This window comes from Pyrus communis, chromosome 9 (assembly GCF_963583255.1).
Source record: "Pyrus communis chromosome 9, drPyrComm1.1, whole genome shotgun sequence".
In the NCBI taxonomy this organism is placed as follows: Eukaryota; Viridiplantae; Streptophyta; class Magnoliopsida; order Rosales; family Rosaceae; genus Pyrus; species Pyrus communis.
Window position 1 is genome coordinate 20,477,480 of NC_084811.1, and position 15,649 is coordinate 20,493,128.

Here is a 15,649-nt window from a genome sequence, read left to right on the forward strand (position 1 = left end):
CAACTAATAATTTAACACACTAACATTGCCGTTTGTCAAAGAAAAAAAATACCTTGGTGGCCATATTAGTAATTTCATGTTAAAGAAAATATAAAAAAAAAAACCTTGATGGCGACAAATAATAAAAAAAAAATTGCAATGGCTGCCTAACATGGCGACACAATAGTTGTTGGATTTTCAACGACCTGATGACCTAAAAAGTCAAAATCAATAATAAAAAATAAAAAAAAAATCAAATGGCAAGGATTAATTCAATCGTTAAATATGGAAAACAAACATAAGAAAATAAATGGGAATAAAAAGATAAAGGTTAGGAAAAGTTATCCAACCATCTTCTTCATTCGCCTTTTATGTTTAGTTAACTATGATTGTTGCAACATTATATTTTGCTTTGTATTTGAAATTAAACTATCAGAGTTAAACATGGAGTTTAATTTTCAAAAAAACAAACTTACATAGTTCACACTTACAAGGCATAACATAATAATGTATATATAAATAGTAATCGCCCTTTCCCTTTCCCAAACCTAACGAGTGAAGGAGTTGCCCAAAGACAATTACTTTTCAGACGGTAATTACCCTTACCTTGTCCTCCTAAAACGGATAAACAATAGTTTTGTTTCAACTTAAAAAAGAGACCGAAGTAACGACTTGGAACGAAAAAAATTAAAATTTGAGGGCAAAAGTGAAACAACCTCAAATGAGAGATTTATAATTAAATCAGAAATCCACTTTAACAATCCATCTTTTCTTCTTTATCAAGTTGCCTCTTCTACAAAATAGCTACAAGATCACAAGAAAACATAAATAAAATGTCACGGTGTATGCCACCAAATATATAATTTAAACAAACATATCAAACACAAAATACATGTAGGGGAAACAAAAAATGGGTATATAAAAGCCGTCAAGCCAAAATCCCTAGACCCAAATATAGCAAGAATCAGCTTAGGCATTTGCTTCAGGCTTCTCCGAAAGAATCGGAAGTACGAAAGCCAATCCTAGCGAGACTCGGGCCCTAGATGGAGAGCAAGATGCCACATTGCCATATCTTTAAACTGCAAGCTCCATGTGAAGAAGAAACTCATGGGTAATGTTACGGGGCAGGACGGTGCAGGTTTTTTTACGCTCCACATATGCAGCTGCAATCCCATATCGAGGAAATCCCTACTGAACTATCTAGTTTTTTCTCCCAACCTTCTTGTGTTTGAATGATTTGGATGAAGTGTGAGGTCTAGGCATCGCAGCTGCATCCTTCCTCGTATTTGTGCTATCCATCTTCCTCTTGAAGCCACTTGCGGGACCTTTACTATATTTCTCTTTATTTGTCTTTCCACTTCTTTCTGACTGGTCTTTATTTGATTTTACTCCATCAGATTGCCTACCTTTATTAGTCCGCTTGAATCCATCACCGCCAGAAGTATGATGCTCGTTGGTTCTCTGGTTGTTAGGAATGTGTCTCTTCAACCTTTTCATCTCTCTATGTTCCATTGATCCTTTCTTTTCATGTGGCTTACCAAATCTCTTGCGCTTTTTATCCTCCGTCCTATTAAAAAGAGTTCAAGAGAAATGAGTAGATGTAAACTACATACAGTTAGTGTATTGGACAGTAAAACAAATTGTACAAAAATATCAGACCTGTTGGTTGTAGTGTCTGCATGACCCGTGTCTATATCGGTTGTTGCAACTTCCTTGGAAGATTTCTTGTTATGGCGGCTCTGCAGTAAGATTTGCATTGTAAAATCAATTTCTTATTTGGTTCAACTAAATATGTGTGTATACGTATGTATGTATACACCCACACACACAAATATATTCATATTTTCTCTCTGAAATTTACAACGTCAAAATTGACGGAGTAATAGGAAAGAATTCCAGATCATGTAATACGAAGCTCAATTCTTGCAGGAATTGTTCCAGCATGAGTACCCCAAACTTAACCACCAAATCCGTTTAATACATGGAAACTAAAGAAATTACCTCCACAATACCCTTCAGGAAACCCTTGTATTTATCAGGTGTAGCAAACTGAACTGATGCAGTACCGCACTTCCTTAACAAAATCTCCATTATGACTGTAACCTGTAGGTAAAATGGTGCTGATTAAGGTGCCAAAAGTAAAAATATTTCCAAACATAAATATGTGAGTGCATTTGTCCAGGCACTAAAAGCATTATTGCTAAATCTGTACATGCCTTTGATCTGAAATGATGTCTCGAAACAGGTGACCATGGGAGAACTGCATTGACAATATCAGGAAGAAGCCGTTGCAGAGGTCTAGTCTCTAAACAGGATACTAGTACTTTTACAAAGCCCAAAACAGCCTGTTAAATGTGTAGGAACAAACTCATTAGCATTTCAGGCCCAGCAAAAACACTCAATAGACGAAAAAACACTAATTGTGATCAGAAGTAATGACACTCACTTTTATAACTTCTAAAGCTTTCCCTTGCAACAAAGATAAAATAGAGGGAACAAGATCGGGCATTGAAAGACAAATATCTGTATCTTTATACACCAGCACTGATAGCACAGACACTGCTCCACTCTTTATGTGCGGTGATGCACCGGTAAGATAGCCCATTATCTGAATATTATAAAATAATCAGTCGATAAACATAAGCAGAAAAAGCTCATCCAACAAGAGCATAACGCAGGTAAGCATGCAAAGCATGGAGCAAGCTAATTTCAATTTGCTACATATTAGTAATATTACTTGTATAACGAACGAGAAACTAAAGGGAACAAGAAACGAAAGAGGTTTCAATTTGATGCAACATTTTACTCATATCTTGCTTCTTCTTTGAGAAAATAGAAGAAGAAAATAGAAGAAGCAAGAATCCATTTCCACTGCCTAAATAGTAAAATAGGTTAATAGAGTATAAACGCAACAGGAGGAAACCAATTTATGATCAAATCAGGAAACCAAGCATTATGGGAGTCCTAATCATAATATATTTCTATTTCCAACACTCACCTAAAGCTGGGGCAAGAATGTTGATCATGTTCAGCTTGTCTTTTGAGAAAGTAACGATTATATTAAAACCCGAAAGAGGGAAGAACAGAGGAGTGGTCAAGAAGACCATCACAGACAACCAGAGCCACTCAACCACAAAACCTCAGAAACATAATCAAGAATAATTCAGATATATACATATGAATGTAATCTAGTCAAGCAATTTAACAATATAATAATAAATAAATTTTTATATCTAAAACGACTACTAAGTAATTGTTTTGGACCTCGGCCCCTAATAACTAAAACAAATCACTCTTCAAAATGGAGAGACCTTAGACTATGTTTGGTTGAGGGACTTCGAACCATGAGACCAAGTTAGCATTGAATGGATTACAACATGTTAGATATGGGGATTCAGAAATGCACTTCATAAGCATTAAAAAAAGCATGAGAAAAGAGATTTGCAAATGACTACATGGAAGGAGTCATTTACAAATCCCTCATACATGCCTTTGTGATGGTCAGAAGTGCATTTGTGATCACCCTTTGTAGTCTCTGTCTTCCTCACTTGACCTAAATCCCTTGGGACTTAAAAGTTCCTGACCCAATCATAGCCTTGGAGTTTCGTATTCCTCCGTCTCACTTCTATACCAATCATTTGAGTAGAGTACAGAACTACCATACCGGTCACATAAACGATGAACCAGCATGCACTAGATTACTTGTCAAGAACTTGAACTGGGATAAGTGAACCCCTTACCATATTAATTAATTTCTGGTAAGGTCCATCTGATCTGACAAACGATGGATCTCTCAAGCTAACACTTATTTTGAGGAGTACATCGTAAGCTGCCTCCCTGACTGCTTCATCCTTGGCCTACGAATCAAGAAACACTAAAAATTATTAACAGATCCATTGTCTCATATTCAGAAGCTGTGCCTGATAATTAGACTCAAAATCAAATACAGAAGATTCAAAAGGCTCATATTCCAAGTCAGACTCAAAAACTCATAGAGAGTAAGCTAGGCAACCTCAATAAGATGGAACTACACAACAAGAGTAATAACAAAAGGATACGTCACAACGTTAAGCAAATCATCACTATTCTACACGTAGTTCTTACATCTTTTAACTTGAGTATGATCTCATTGAGAATAAGAAACGACTTTGAATTTTCTACCTCTGAGTCTATCTGCAAAAATCAATTACAAGGGTTAAACAAAATATTCAATTGACCATTAATCCCACAAAAACTCTCACAGTTGCACATGTATGGCAGAAAAAGAATACATGTTTACACAGAATAACTATAGGATGCTGACAAAAGTAAGGTATTGAGAAACTTTTATTTTGAAGAAATGAACAAATAAGAAATGATTATACATATACAACTATAGCTGGTAAAAAAGCTTAAGACATCGGATACTCAAGAAATTGATGCCAAGTTCTTTGATTTAAAATGACAAAAGTCATGGGCTCACACGCTTGGTTACCAAGATACATACATGTTTATTATCAAAATACAAACAAGTTTATTACCAAGATACGACCATAGCTTGTAACACAGAGTTTTAGACCTCGGACACTCAAGGAAGTGATGCAAAGTTCTTTGATGTAAAATGACAAAACTCATAGGCTTGCTTAACAATTTTCCACTCCACACGAATAGTATCACTGAACGGTATTGCTTCCATGTCATCTTTCCCTGCCTTCTAAAGAATACTCTCAACCTCGACAAGTGGACACCCATAACCCATCGAAAGCAAACCTCCGGCTCAATTGATACTAATAAATAATACCCTCTATATATCTATATTTCTCTAATGCACAGAAAGCTGCATGTGTGCACGTACAACATAACAAACATCTCTGAAACAAATCAAGCCTTCTATTACTCTATCAAGACAACGGCACAATTTCAATATTTCTAAATGATAGATATGAATGACATTCTTAAACAGAATCACAGATAAATCTGACCTTCAAAGTATGAATCATTAAAGTCTGGAAACTAGCAAAGCGACTCCTTAGAGATATGATATCAACAGGAGATCTCAAACCAAGTAGCAGATCAATCAATTCAGCAAACCGAGAAGAACAGAACCAATCATGCTCCTGCATTAGGTCAATACAAACAGGGATAAGGAACTTCAGCCATGAACATAGCACGGCAAGAGCATTACCTATGAAAAATTTAACAAAGATGAGAATGCATACCTCTAGAATTCTGCTCAAAGTATGGTATGCTTCATGAATGGCGATCTCATCATCATTCTAAACACAAAATTAAGTTAGAACTTTAGAAATAAAAAAGGAACAGTTCCAATACAATGTATGAATCAAAAACATGTCATGAAACGTTAAAAATCAACTTTACCAGTAAAGTATCTTTAGCAAAGGCATATATTAGATCAATAAGATCCTCATTGGCTCCTTTAACAAAAGAAGATGCTAATTCCATCATCACGCATCTGTAGGAATACAAAACAAATTTAGATATTTACAAAAATAAAATAAAATAAAAACAATTTGATGATATCATCAATACAATTATCACGAGAAAGAAATGGTCATCATAGTTCCCTCAAAAAATAGTTATCAAAGCTCCTTTAGACATCTTAACATTTGCAAAGACTCCACGTTTGTCATAACACTCCTAATTCAAGCATTCCAGAAATTGCCGCAGAAATTTACATGGTATCCAGTGGAAGTGCTTTTCAAGGAGAACTTCTAATTTGGAACTAAAGATAATAGAAAAGAAAATTAAAGTCGATGCTGCTCATTTAAGAAAAATCACCCGCAACAAAATGTGTCCTTTTTTCTGAAAATTAGAAACTGTATTTCAAACAATAAACCTGAACACACAAGTAGACAAGTAATCCACCATGAGCAGACAAGAAAAACATTAATTGAAAAATCTACATCTATCTTAAGACACTCTAGTTAATCATGAGGCATAAGAGCTGCCCAACACTCGACCTTCTCCCACACCACTTCCACTTCCATCTCCAAGGCATCATCAATCCTTTCTTGCACCCATTTACCTACTCCTAACACACAAAATGTTGATTGATTGAACCCCAATTTAAAAAATAAATAAAAATTATTTGACCTCAAAAGAAAAAGAAGAAAAAGCCCAATAGCTGTAAGGACATTCAGAAGAAGGATGGCTTGAGACTTCATCTAGCCAATGCCATTTTTTTTATGATAGCTAGCCAGTGCTGTTATCTAAAAGAACCTCATTAAAAATTTAAACATCTAACCAGGAGAGAGTTCAAAATGTGTACATGAAACTAAAACACTAGGATGCAAACCCAATAAAATCAAAATGAAAGCAAAACAAGGTCATCATGCTCTTGAACAGATGTAAGACTCATTTTAAAAATTTAATACGAGGGCATGTCCTTAAAATGAAACAATGCACACTGAGCTTGCTATTTAGAGAATCACAATTCAAACAGACATACCACACTTATGTATGTAAACTTTCTCCACTTTTATATAACGTGAAACAGGAGTCCCTAGCTTACCGCAGAGCATCTTTCTCTCTAGTACTTAGGTTTTGTTCTTCCTCACCAGCTGATGCATCAGTCTGACTCTCCAACTTTCCAAGCTCATGCCTACTATCTTTGAACTGGAACTTCTCAAGCAATGATATAAAAATCTTCTTGGCATTGGAAGAATCAGTTACTGAAGCCAAGCATCCTATGGCATCCTGGAAAAATTAGAATACAACTAAGTCGAGTCAACATGGAGAAAGATTATTTGAGTCAGCATGGAGAAAAATAATATACATAAGATGACCGTTTCATACAGGTTTGTCAATACTTGTCCAAAGTTTCTGAATTAACATAGCATATCACAAAATTGAGGACAGTGAACCAAACCTAGTTGTTCAAAGCATTTCACCTAATTGAAGGCATTAGTGTTCCTCATAATAAAAACAAACCACCTAAATCTAAGTTGGTTTGAAACATGCTAACAATTTCTGGCTAATTTATGAAGTTTAAACAAGGGATGAATGGAGAACCTTTAGATATAAACGCTTCTCAGGGGGTGAATAAAGAAATAAGTCTGTTAGAGCAATAAGCAGCTCAGAAGAACAAGATGTCAAAGCCTTAATGTTTCTGGTAGCAGTTTTCTTTGAATAATTGGGTAAGTTGCCGAACTCTAACAAAGATTTGTCTACTGCATAGGACTTCGTGTCACCAGCACCATCTTTTTGGTCAAGTACACTTTTGTTCTGATTCACAAGAACCTGGACATCAAAATATAATAAGAAGGTGAATAAATAAATAAACTTCAAGTGAACCATATGAATTCTAATTATTATGAAGGAAACATCACCTGCAAGGCAACTGCAATATTTTCATGCATTAAGGAGTCCTGAAGAAATGTTACTAAAATCTCAGCCAACGGTCGAAATTTTTGGCATATATCAGTTGGAAGATTACAGAAAGCAGGCAGCAATCCCAACAGATCACGTGCATGAGCTTGTAGATCTTGACTGGTTATTGACTTTTTAACTGGAAAAGGAGGAGCAAAAGAGAATGTAATGTCCAGAAATGGGTGACTTATGTGAAATGGTATATTACTTTATGGAAACCATCGAAAAGTAAAAAAGAAAAAAAACAAAGAAAAGAAAAGGGTTTGTGACAAATTAATTCCTCACTTCATTGAACTTGTACCCATAGTAAGAAAATCATACCCAAAAAGGGAAAAAGCTCAACTCATGGAGAGGTCGTGAGTCGTGACAAATATTAAACATATTTTGAAGAAAGCTTCAACACTAGAAATAAAATGATCCCTGTTCTTGTACGGTTCGAGTAAACTCTAGAGAGACTTCTAGTTCACAATGTCTTGTATGGTTTTGTTTCATAAAATTGTCTGGTTTCCAACCTAAAAACGATAAAAACAAAAACAAAAGAACCAGCAAGCAGGATCACTAGTATTTTCATGTTATGTCTTTTTATTCTCAAGTGATTTGGATGTCTCTTCTAATGAGTTGAATGGCTAGGCTTTAAATTGAATTGTATGTCACGAGCGAGGTTTTGCAATTTTTATGTGTTTGTATGAACATCATTCAAAGAGAAAAAAGATATTTATGCCAAAAAAGAGGCTGAAAAGATAAAGACTTGGAATGATAAAACTAAACCCTGTTAAAGCATTACAGCTGCAAACACATCCAAATATGCAAGTTTACCAGTTAATTTTGTCTCATATATGAATAGTCTGAAGAAAATACCTTTACCACTGGCCCGACAAAAGGATTTTGCAAGAGGCATAATATGCTCCATATAGTAACCAAGTGATGCTCCAACAACATAATCTTTCAAAATAGGTACCAACCAAATGTTTGAACAGGTGAAGTCGCTAGCATTGAGAGATATAGGAACAAGTTCAAGTATCCTCTCAGGTCCAATTGCAATTACAGCAGTTCCAATACACTTCTGAAGCTGCAATGATAAAAGAGATATCAATCATTTTTAAATTGCCACCATTACAAACACAGATTATGTTACAACATCCTCAAACATGGATTTGTTTCTCAACCTGATAGAACAAATATAGTTAACTCCATGAGGTGCAATCATCTCACCCATTTTAGGACTTCAGTTGTCTGTATTGAATCTAATGGCTAAAAACAAATTCTTAAAATAGGCCATTGATGAAGATCAATTATTTTTTATAAATAAATTTCCAAGTATTGAGAGGACAAGTAAAACAACGAATCCTTAAATACAGGCCATATAGTTGGTAATCAAATGTGTGCAAGAGTGTGTAAAGATATCTGGCCACTGGAACAGAAGCTAAAATTGCAAGTCTAATATAAAATTACCACAAACCAAACCAAACTAAAAACAGTAGTCGAAGTATCGAATAATCATTTCATCAACTAATACTCTGATTTTATCAAAATTTTGAGCTAATGCTTACTTTTTTATTTCCGGTGCATTTTATAGCAAGGAATACATGCATTTTTTAGCACTTCAGTACGAACATATAATTCTTGTGTGTGTGTTTGTGGGGGGGAATGGGGGGCTTTACCCCGAAAAACAATGAATGAATATTTTCAGAACCCACTACACATGACTACACTTGAAATGAACATGAAATGGAAAGTTGGATCCAGGACTAACAAGCAACAGATTATGGGATTCAATAGAATTCGGAATTGCTCAAATTTATAATAAAAGTATAAGAAAACACAAATGAGAAAGATGACAAACTATAGATAAGAATTGGCAGTTTGCACCAATTTCCTATCATTATTACAAATGTTAAATATTCCATTCAGACTTACATGATCGGTGTTAGATTTGTCCCCACTAGCAAGGGTCATTGAGTTGGCAAGGTTGAGAAGAATACTTCTCATATAGACATAGGAGATTCCTCCTATAACCAAAAATCCAAAGTAACTATTAAAAATTAACTTACAAGAACGAACAACGTAAGATGTAAATTAGTGACAGCACTTCCAACCAATTGGAGAACAAAAAATTTAAATTGTTTAGTTCCAGAAATGGAATGACACAACCATAACAATTAATTGACAAACAATTGTGAAATACCAAAAGAGTGTGCAAGGCCATGAAATTAGTTGACTAAACTGCAAAATTAAAAATTACATAAAACAAATACTATCAACAAATGCAATGCGTTTTCAACAATGAACTACAATAACTAACTCAAAAGTTAGCAAAGCATATGAGTGTAGCATTCAACCAAAAGAATAAAAGAAATAATAATAATTTGGCTATGCAGTAGTTCTATAACTCTTTTGTCAAAAGAAATCTTGCAAATGACCAATTTATCCATACCGAGCTTGAGGAACAATGCCGATATAACCCCCAAAAGATGCTCATTTGGCACTCCTTTACAAGTGCTAAGGGCATCCTCAAAAGCAGTACAGATTGATATTAGTACACTTGCTTTCATAGTCTTGTGTGCTTCATCATCAGAAGGTTGGCTTTCACCCACCAGCAGACTTTTTTGATCCACAAATTGACTTATCAGCTCTTTAAGAATATCTGAAGCATGTGATGCAGTGCTAGCCTCAGAAGTCAGAAGACCTAGATGAGTTAAGACGATATGTATTAGAGAACCACTACAAGCTAGATCAACATTTTTCACAAGTTCATAACATGACTACTATTAGCAACATAAACTATTAAAGCAAACAAGAAGAATAATATATCTTTGGTAACAAATTTATAGAGAGATGACATATACATGGTTACACATGCTGAGAAAGTTCATCTACAGTTATGCGTTTCTTATACCCATCGGGATAGTATGGCACCGAAATCAAACGTTTTACGTCAACTAAACAATTAAGAGCATTTAACATCTAGCAAACTTGCGAATATAAACAAGTCAGAAAAGAAAAGTGCAAAAGCTTCATGTATGGCACTGAAACATGCCAGGATAATCAGTGACAATATCTTAGGGAAAAGAATCACCACCAACCATGTCAGGCTATCGTAAAGAAATATGATATTGAGTAGAATGATGAGATAGTCAATTTCTAAGCACCATGAGAAGAACGCCTTCTATATTTCAACTGAAACAAGACTTGCTAGAGACTACAATAAATTGGCTAGATGTCGAGTTTAATAAAGTAGCATCAAGAAGCCTTGAAATAATAAATACAATAAAGACACATACCTGCCACAGAACTACAAACTAGAGCAAGACTATTAATCCACGATGTCAATTCTCCAGCATGAAGTATAAACAAAGAAGATTTTAACAAGGTTGCTGCCAACATGACAGTGTCCGAGGGAACCTCATCTCCCAAAGACACGTATGAAGCAAGAGAAGCTATAGTCGCCTCCGTTTCAGAAATAATGGCATTAGCTCTTGAGCTCTCAAACAATGTTTCAATAATTTGGAGTACATGCCTTGTGAGTGTTGAGAACCGTGGAACAACAAGCTCATTTATTTCTGAAAGAAGTTTTGAACCGACTTTCTTTGACAGAAAGGGAATGGTAAGTTTCACCACATTTAGCATGTGAAGGACCTCTAGATGTTTAGGTCCATCTGATGTCTGTGAAGCACTTAATTCAACTGCCAAAGGCATGTATCCTTTGAGCTTAGACAGTATCAACTTGCTAACCTCCTTGATAACAGTGCGGGACTGGAGCGACTTAAAAACGTTCCCGAGACAGTCTTGAGAACATTTCCGGACCTGCAAAAAGAAAATTAACCACATACTTAGTGTTCCCGCCTTGTGGAAAGGCTGTTTTTGTTTCATTCCCTCCAAATTACAACGGTAACACTACACCAAGGCCCGCATTCTTCAATAATTCCAAAAAAATATAAAAGATTAAATATAAATTACTTGAAATGACTTCATATTGGGATCAATTACACGTAAATTGGTAACAATTTTCGAAGTTTCCCTATAGAAGTTAACACTACCAAGCCATTATGCACAAAGCTCATACTTCCTTATGCAGCTGACACCAAGTCTACAGATTTTATACCCACTTATGCTAAGTATATGTAGTAAATAAATAATTTAACAAGGAAGAAAATTGTAGCAAATACCCTACCTTGGGCCGCCGATCGACGGAAAACTTGAGCAACGTCTCCAATCCCAATTTGATGGATCCCCAATCCTCCAAATTACAAAACCCTACCAAAACCCCCAAGCACTTTACCAAAGCCCTCACAGCGGGCATGGATAGCTCCTCCTCTCTCTTCAGAAGTCCCATCAGCATCGACACAGCCTCGCCCGCCTTGCCCGACGAGACGCTCCCCGGAGGCACCAACGGGAGCACCATGGCCAAGAACGACAACAGCGCCGCTGTGGCAGTGGGTTCTAGGATCTGGGACGCGGAGGAAGACATGTCGTCGATGGAGGAGATGGTGGCAGCGAAATAGGCAGGTGGAGTGAGGGGGAGGGACTCGGCGGCGAGGATGGCGCGCATAGCAGCCGCGGTGGCGAGGAGGTGGCGGTGCTGGGGAGCCGAGGACTTTTTGTAGCGGTCCATGAGCTGTTGGCAGATGTCTGCGACATCGTTGAATGGCTCGACGGCGTCTAGGTCGTCGTGGTGGTCTTCGTCCATGGTGGTTTTTGGTTTCGGAGGGTTTTGCGGGGTTGCGGAAGAGGACGGGAGGGTTTTAGGGGGTTCGGTTTTGGGTTGGGTAGGTTGGGTTTGAAAAGACCTGTTTGGGTTTCAAATGGATGCTTGGGCTTGGGCCTACAGCAATTTCTAGGTTTGAATACTAGCCCAATTCGCTCGGGAAATCGAAATTCAACGACAAAAAGGCATTTTGAAGGAAGAACCGGATAGGATAATAACTTTCATATTTGACAAGTTGAAGGTTATTGGTGTTGTGATTCCTGATGATTTTGGTTGGATGGCAAAGAGATTTTTTCATGTGGTTGGAATATAAGTTTATTATATGTCATAATATAAGTGATGATAAGATATATTCTTTTGGGTATTGTTGATCCTAAAAACTATCAAGTCTACGTGGTACACACGCCGAGTAATTAATAAGCTAACCACGTCTTTCGGTTGTGTGTGGGGCATGCCAACTCGTCGGGTGAGTTTGACCGGGGAGTAAAATATGTTGACGTGGCGTTGGGCGCACTGCTGACTTCTTGATCTTGTGATTGCAGCCAAGGACGGAACACGTCTCGGCTTTCGGGTTCTAAAGCCTGAAGACAAGGCTGCTAGTTTCTTCGAAGTTCAAAAATCGTCGGCGCCGAGTTTGGTCTCGGTAATTATATTCGTGAGAATATAAGTACGTTGAATTGGTACCAAACTGTACGGACACAATGCTGTCTATGCAAACTAAAGATGTGTTGGCGAAAAAAAGGGGGACAAGAAAAAAAGGTTGTTGAGAAGCTTTGCGCATGGCAATTTGTGTGTTGATTTGGAGAGGCTTTGAATGATGCACTCCCCTCTTTATTTATAGTAATGAACCCCCTTATGGCCGAACTAGAAATTTACTTGGATTAGAACTCCTCAGCCCAATTTAATTAAGTTTTGGCCAATCTTAACCCCAACATGACTTTGAACCAAGCTCGTAAACGAACCAGATTCATCCCCTAATTCTAAGCATCCTTAGCTTTAAGACTCCTTGTACTAGGGTTCAACTACCTCACCCTTATCTAAACCAATCCTCTTCGTAATAAGATTCGGCCAACCTTGACTGGATAGCCCATGACAAGATTCTAGATGAATGTTATTGGATCGAAAACGACTTTAAGTTTAGCCCAAAATATTATTTTGGGCCCAAACATTGCCCCCTCGCTTCTGAGGTCTTCGGCTTATAATTCCTGGCCGGGCTTCGACGTTGAAGAAGTGATCTATTGCCAAAGAATAAACCCTTAGCATATTCATTCTAGAGAAAACCAGAGAAAATTGCAAGCCTCAAATACTCCAACCACCCAGACGCATTTATTAAACGCGATTTCTCACCCGTGTCAGTTTTCTCAAAACGCTACAAAATAAACCATGTGGCATCTCCTCATTATGACTGTCCATCTTCAATTGTTCGTACCCCCATGTTCAAGGCGTGCAAACACCTAAACATCTCTTAGTCATAAGCTTTACCATTACACACAATCGTGTAACCTTAATTTGCGTGCTTTTCGGCTTCTTCACCTGGATTTTCAAAAGATCTGTTATGATTATAAAATTCTCCGATCGGATTTACCCTTCATCTCTTAAACCTAAAATGTTGATCTTCTCCTCCAATTGCCTATAAATACTTTGCCTAGCTTCATGTGAATTCTCATGCTTTCAACTTTCTTAAATTCTTGCCATTTTGCTCTTAGCCCAAAAAAAAGAACCCAAACTTCAAAACCCGGAAAAAAAACCTTAAAACCTTCATCAATGGCCTTCAATACTTTCATTACCAAGCTCACCGAGGAATGCAACAAATGCCAAGACTTCATCAATTGAAACGTTATCAAAACCCTCCGATTTAAGGGTGATTCAAACGCCTCTCACCAGATTTTGGGACCACTCTTCAAGGATAACGCCCCAAAAATCATCACCGAAATGCTGAAGGCCCACTGCCTAAAACATTCCAAGGATATGATTGGTCGAAGTGGGAATCGGCCAAACATCAAGGAGCCTGGCCCTCGACTCCTACAACCTGGACGACTTGGGTCAAACGAATGGAAAAATTCTTCGGTAGGGAATGGACATCCCTCAGCATCTTCAACGCCATCAAACTTTCGACCCTTAAGATCAACATGGACCGAGAGCTCCTGATAGCCGCCCTGAGCTTCTGGTGTTCGACCACTAATACTATGGTTCTTCTTTTTGGCCTTATCGGTCCAACCGTGCTGGATGTCACAGCCCTACTCGGCATTTTTCCCTCTGGTCTCCCAATTGATACCACTATTTCTCGGTATCAATTCGACCTAGATCTGAAAACAATCTTCGACGAGCATGCCGTTGAAGTTTTGATAAAGAAAGATCAGGATGAGTTAAAAGAAAATGTGCACATACTGCACAAAAATTTCTTCAACTACAGCACATTAATCAGCCACTTTGCTAGCTTGGAGGAGAAGAATCTCAAGAAATGAGAGCACAATGCCTTCTTATTTTACTGGTATAATAAATTCATCTTTTGTACCAAGTCGAACAAGTGTTTGGCCGAAAATATGCTAGTGGTTGAAGCATTGGCTAGCGACCATGTCCTGGCCCTCAGCCCGACCATCGTCGCCAACTTCACTCGGTGTTTGGCCAAGGCCTCTGTTGGGAAAATCGATCTACACCAAAACGGCCCATTATGGGTCTTTCAACTCTGGCTGCATGTCTACTTTTCCACGCTAAGGCCAGAAATTCCAAGCTTTAACTTTTCTGAAGCAATGGGCCTTCAACTGACATCGCGCCTCATTCCTACTCACTCGGTCGAAGACATCTTCAAGTATTTCTTCGCCCTTGAAGATATGTTAGACGATGAATTTCTGGTCTTCTGCTGCTAGAAATATTCGTTTTCCATCGAACTCCCCACATAAGCATGGGAAGAAGCAGAGGAAGCCGACCTTCGACGATCTTGGGGTTTGTTTACCCTAACTCGTGACCTTTTCTTTGGTTGCGATGCTCGACGAGCTAGTTGGGAAATCTACCATCCCCACTTCGTGGCTCGTCAATTGGGCTTTTTTCAAGGCCGTCAAGTGCCACTCCTTACCTCTTGCTAACTTTTGAGCTAAGAACGCCTCTTCAGCTCCTTGTAGAGGGAATGCGAGGAAGCCAAGCAGGAATTTCAAGAACGATGTACCAAATTCCACGTTTGACCGAATACTCCAAAAACCCATAGTACCAGCACTTTCGCCGATTGGTGGGATGCTTATATCAAGGATTTCTTTGGTGCTTCAACCGAGGAAACTTCATGGAAACTTTTGGCAATCGACCAAAGAAGACTCTTGCTCCAAAATCTAAAGAAATGGCTTAAGGTATATATCTTTTATTTCTCTATTCGTCTACTCAAACTTCATTCTGACTCAAGCTTAGCTTTTCCAGGTGGTCGTGCAATAAACATAGTTGTGATGGTTGCAGCCAAAAAGAAACTCGTTCCTCATCCAAAGAAGGTTGTAACTATTGCGACTCCCTTAATCGAGAAGACAACCACTCCAACTCTAGTAATGGCATTATTGCGCTGATCGCACCGAGCTAATGGCCTCGCCCAAAGGCCAAGACAATTGGTAACGTTGC

At 37.8% G+C, this 15,649-nt stretch overlaps 1 protein-coding gene across 1 annotated transcript; it reads right to left on the reverse strand.

Annotated features, from left to right (window-relative positions):
* Positions 1-727: 727 nt before the first annotated feature.
* LOC137745530 (ribosomal RNA-processing protein 12) lies at positions 728-12,096 on the reverse strand. Its single transcript, XM_068485492.1, has 18 exons — positions 11,519-12,096; positions 10,629-11,151; positions 9,782-10,033; positions 9,265-9,356; positions 8,206-8,416; positions 7,308-7,486; positions 6,991-7,218; positions 6,491-6,675; positions 5,338-5,431; positions 5,178-5,234; positions 4,941-5,075; positions 4,084-4,152; positions 3,720-3,836; positions 2,426-2,587; positions 2,196-2,324; positions 1,981-2,082; positions 1,639-1,718; positions 728-1,546 (listed from the first exon to the last, which is right to left on the reverse strand). Exons 1-18 carry the CDS (start codon positions 12,032-12,034, stop codon positions 1,180-1,182), a joined length of 3,498 nt encoding a protein of 1,165 aa, XP_068341593.1. The 5' UTR covers positions 12,035-12,096; the 3' UTR covers positions 728-1,179.
* Positions 12,097-15,649: the final 3,553 nt, after the last annotated feature.

Coding starts and splice junctions, on each gene's coding strand:
- LOC137745530 (XM_068485492.1), bottom strand. CDS start 12,034: ATGGACGAAGACCACCACGACGACCTAGACGCCGTCGAGCCATTCAAC. Junction 8,417..9,264: donor ACAAATCTAACACCGATCAT/GTAAGTCTGAAT, acceptor TTATCATTGCAG/CTTCAGAAGTGTATTGGAAC. Junction 7,487..8,205: donor TTGTCGGGCCAGTGGTAAAG/GTATTTTCTTCA, acceptor CTCCTTTTCCAG/TTAAAAAGTCAATAACCAGT.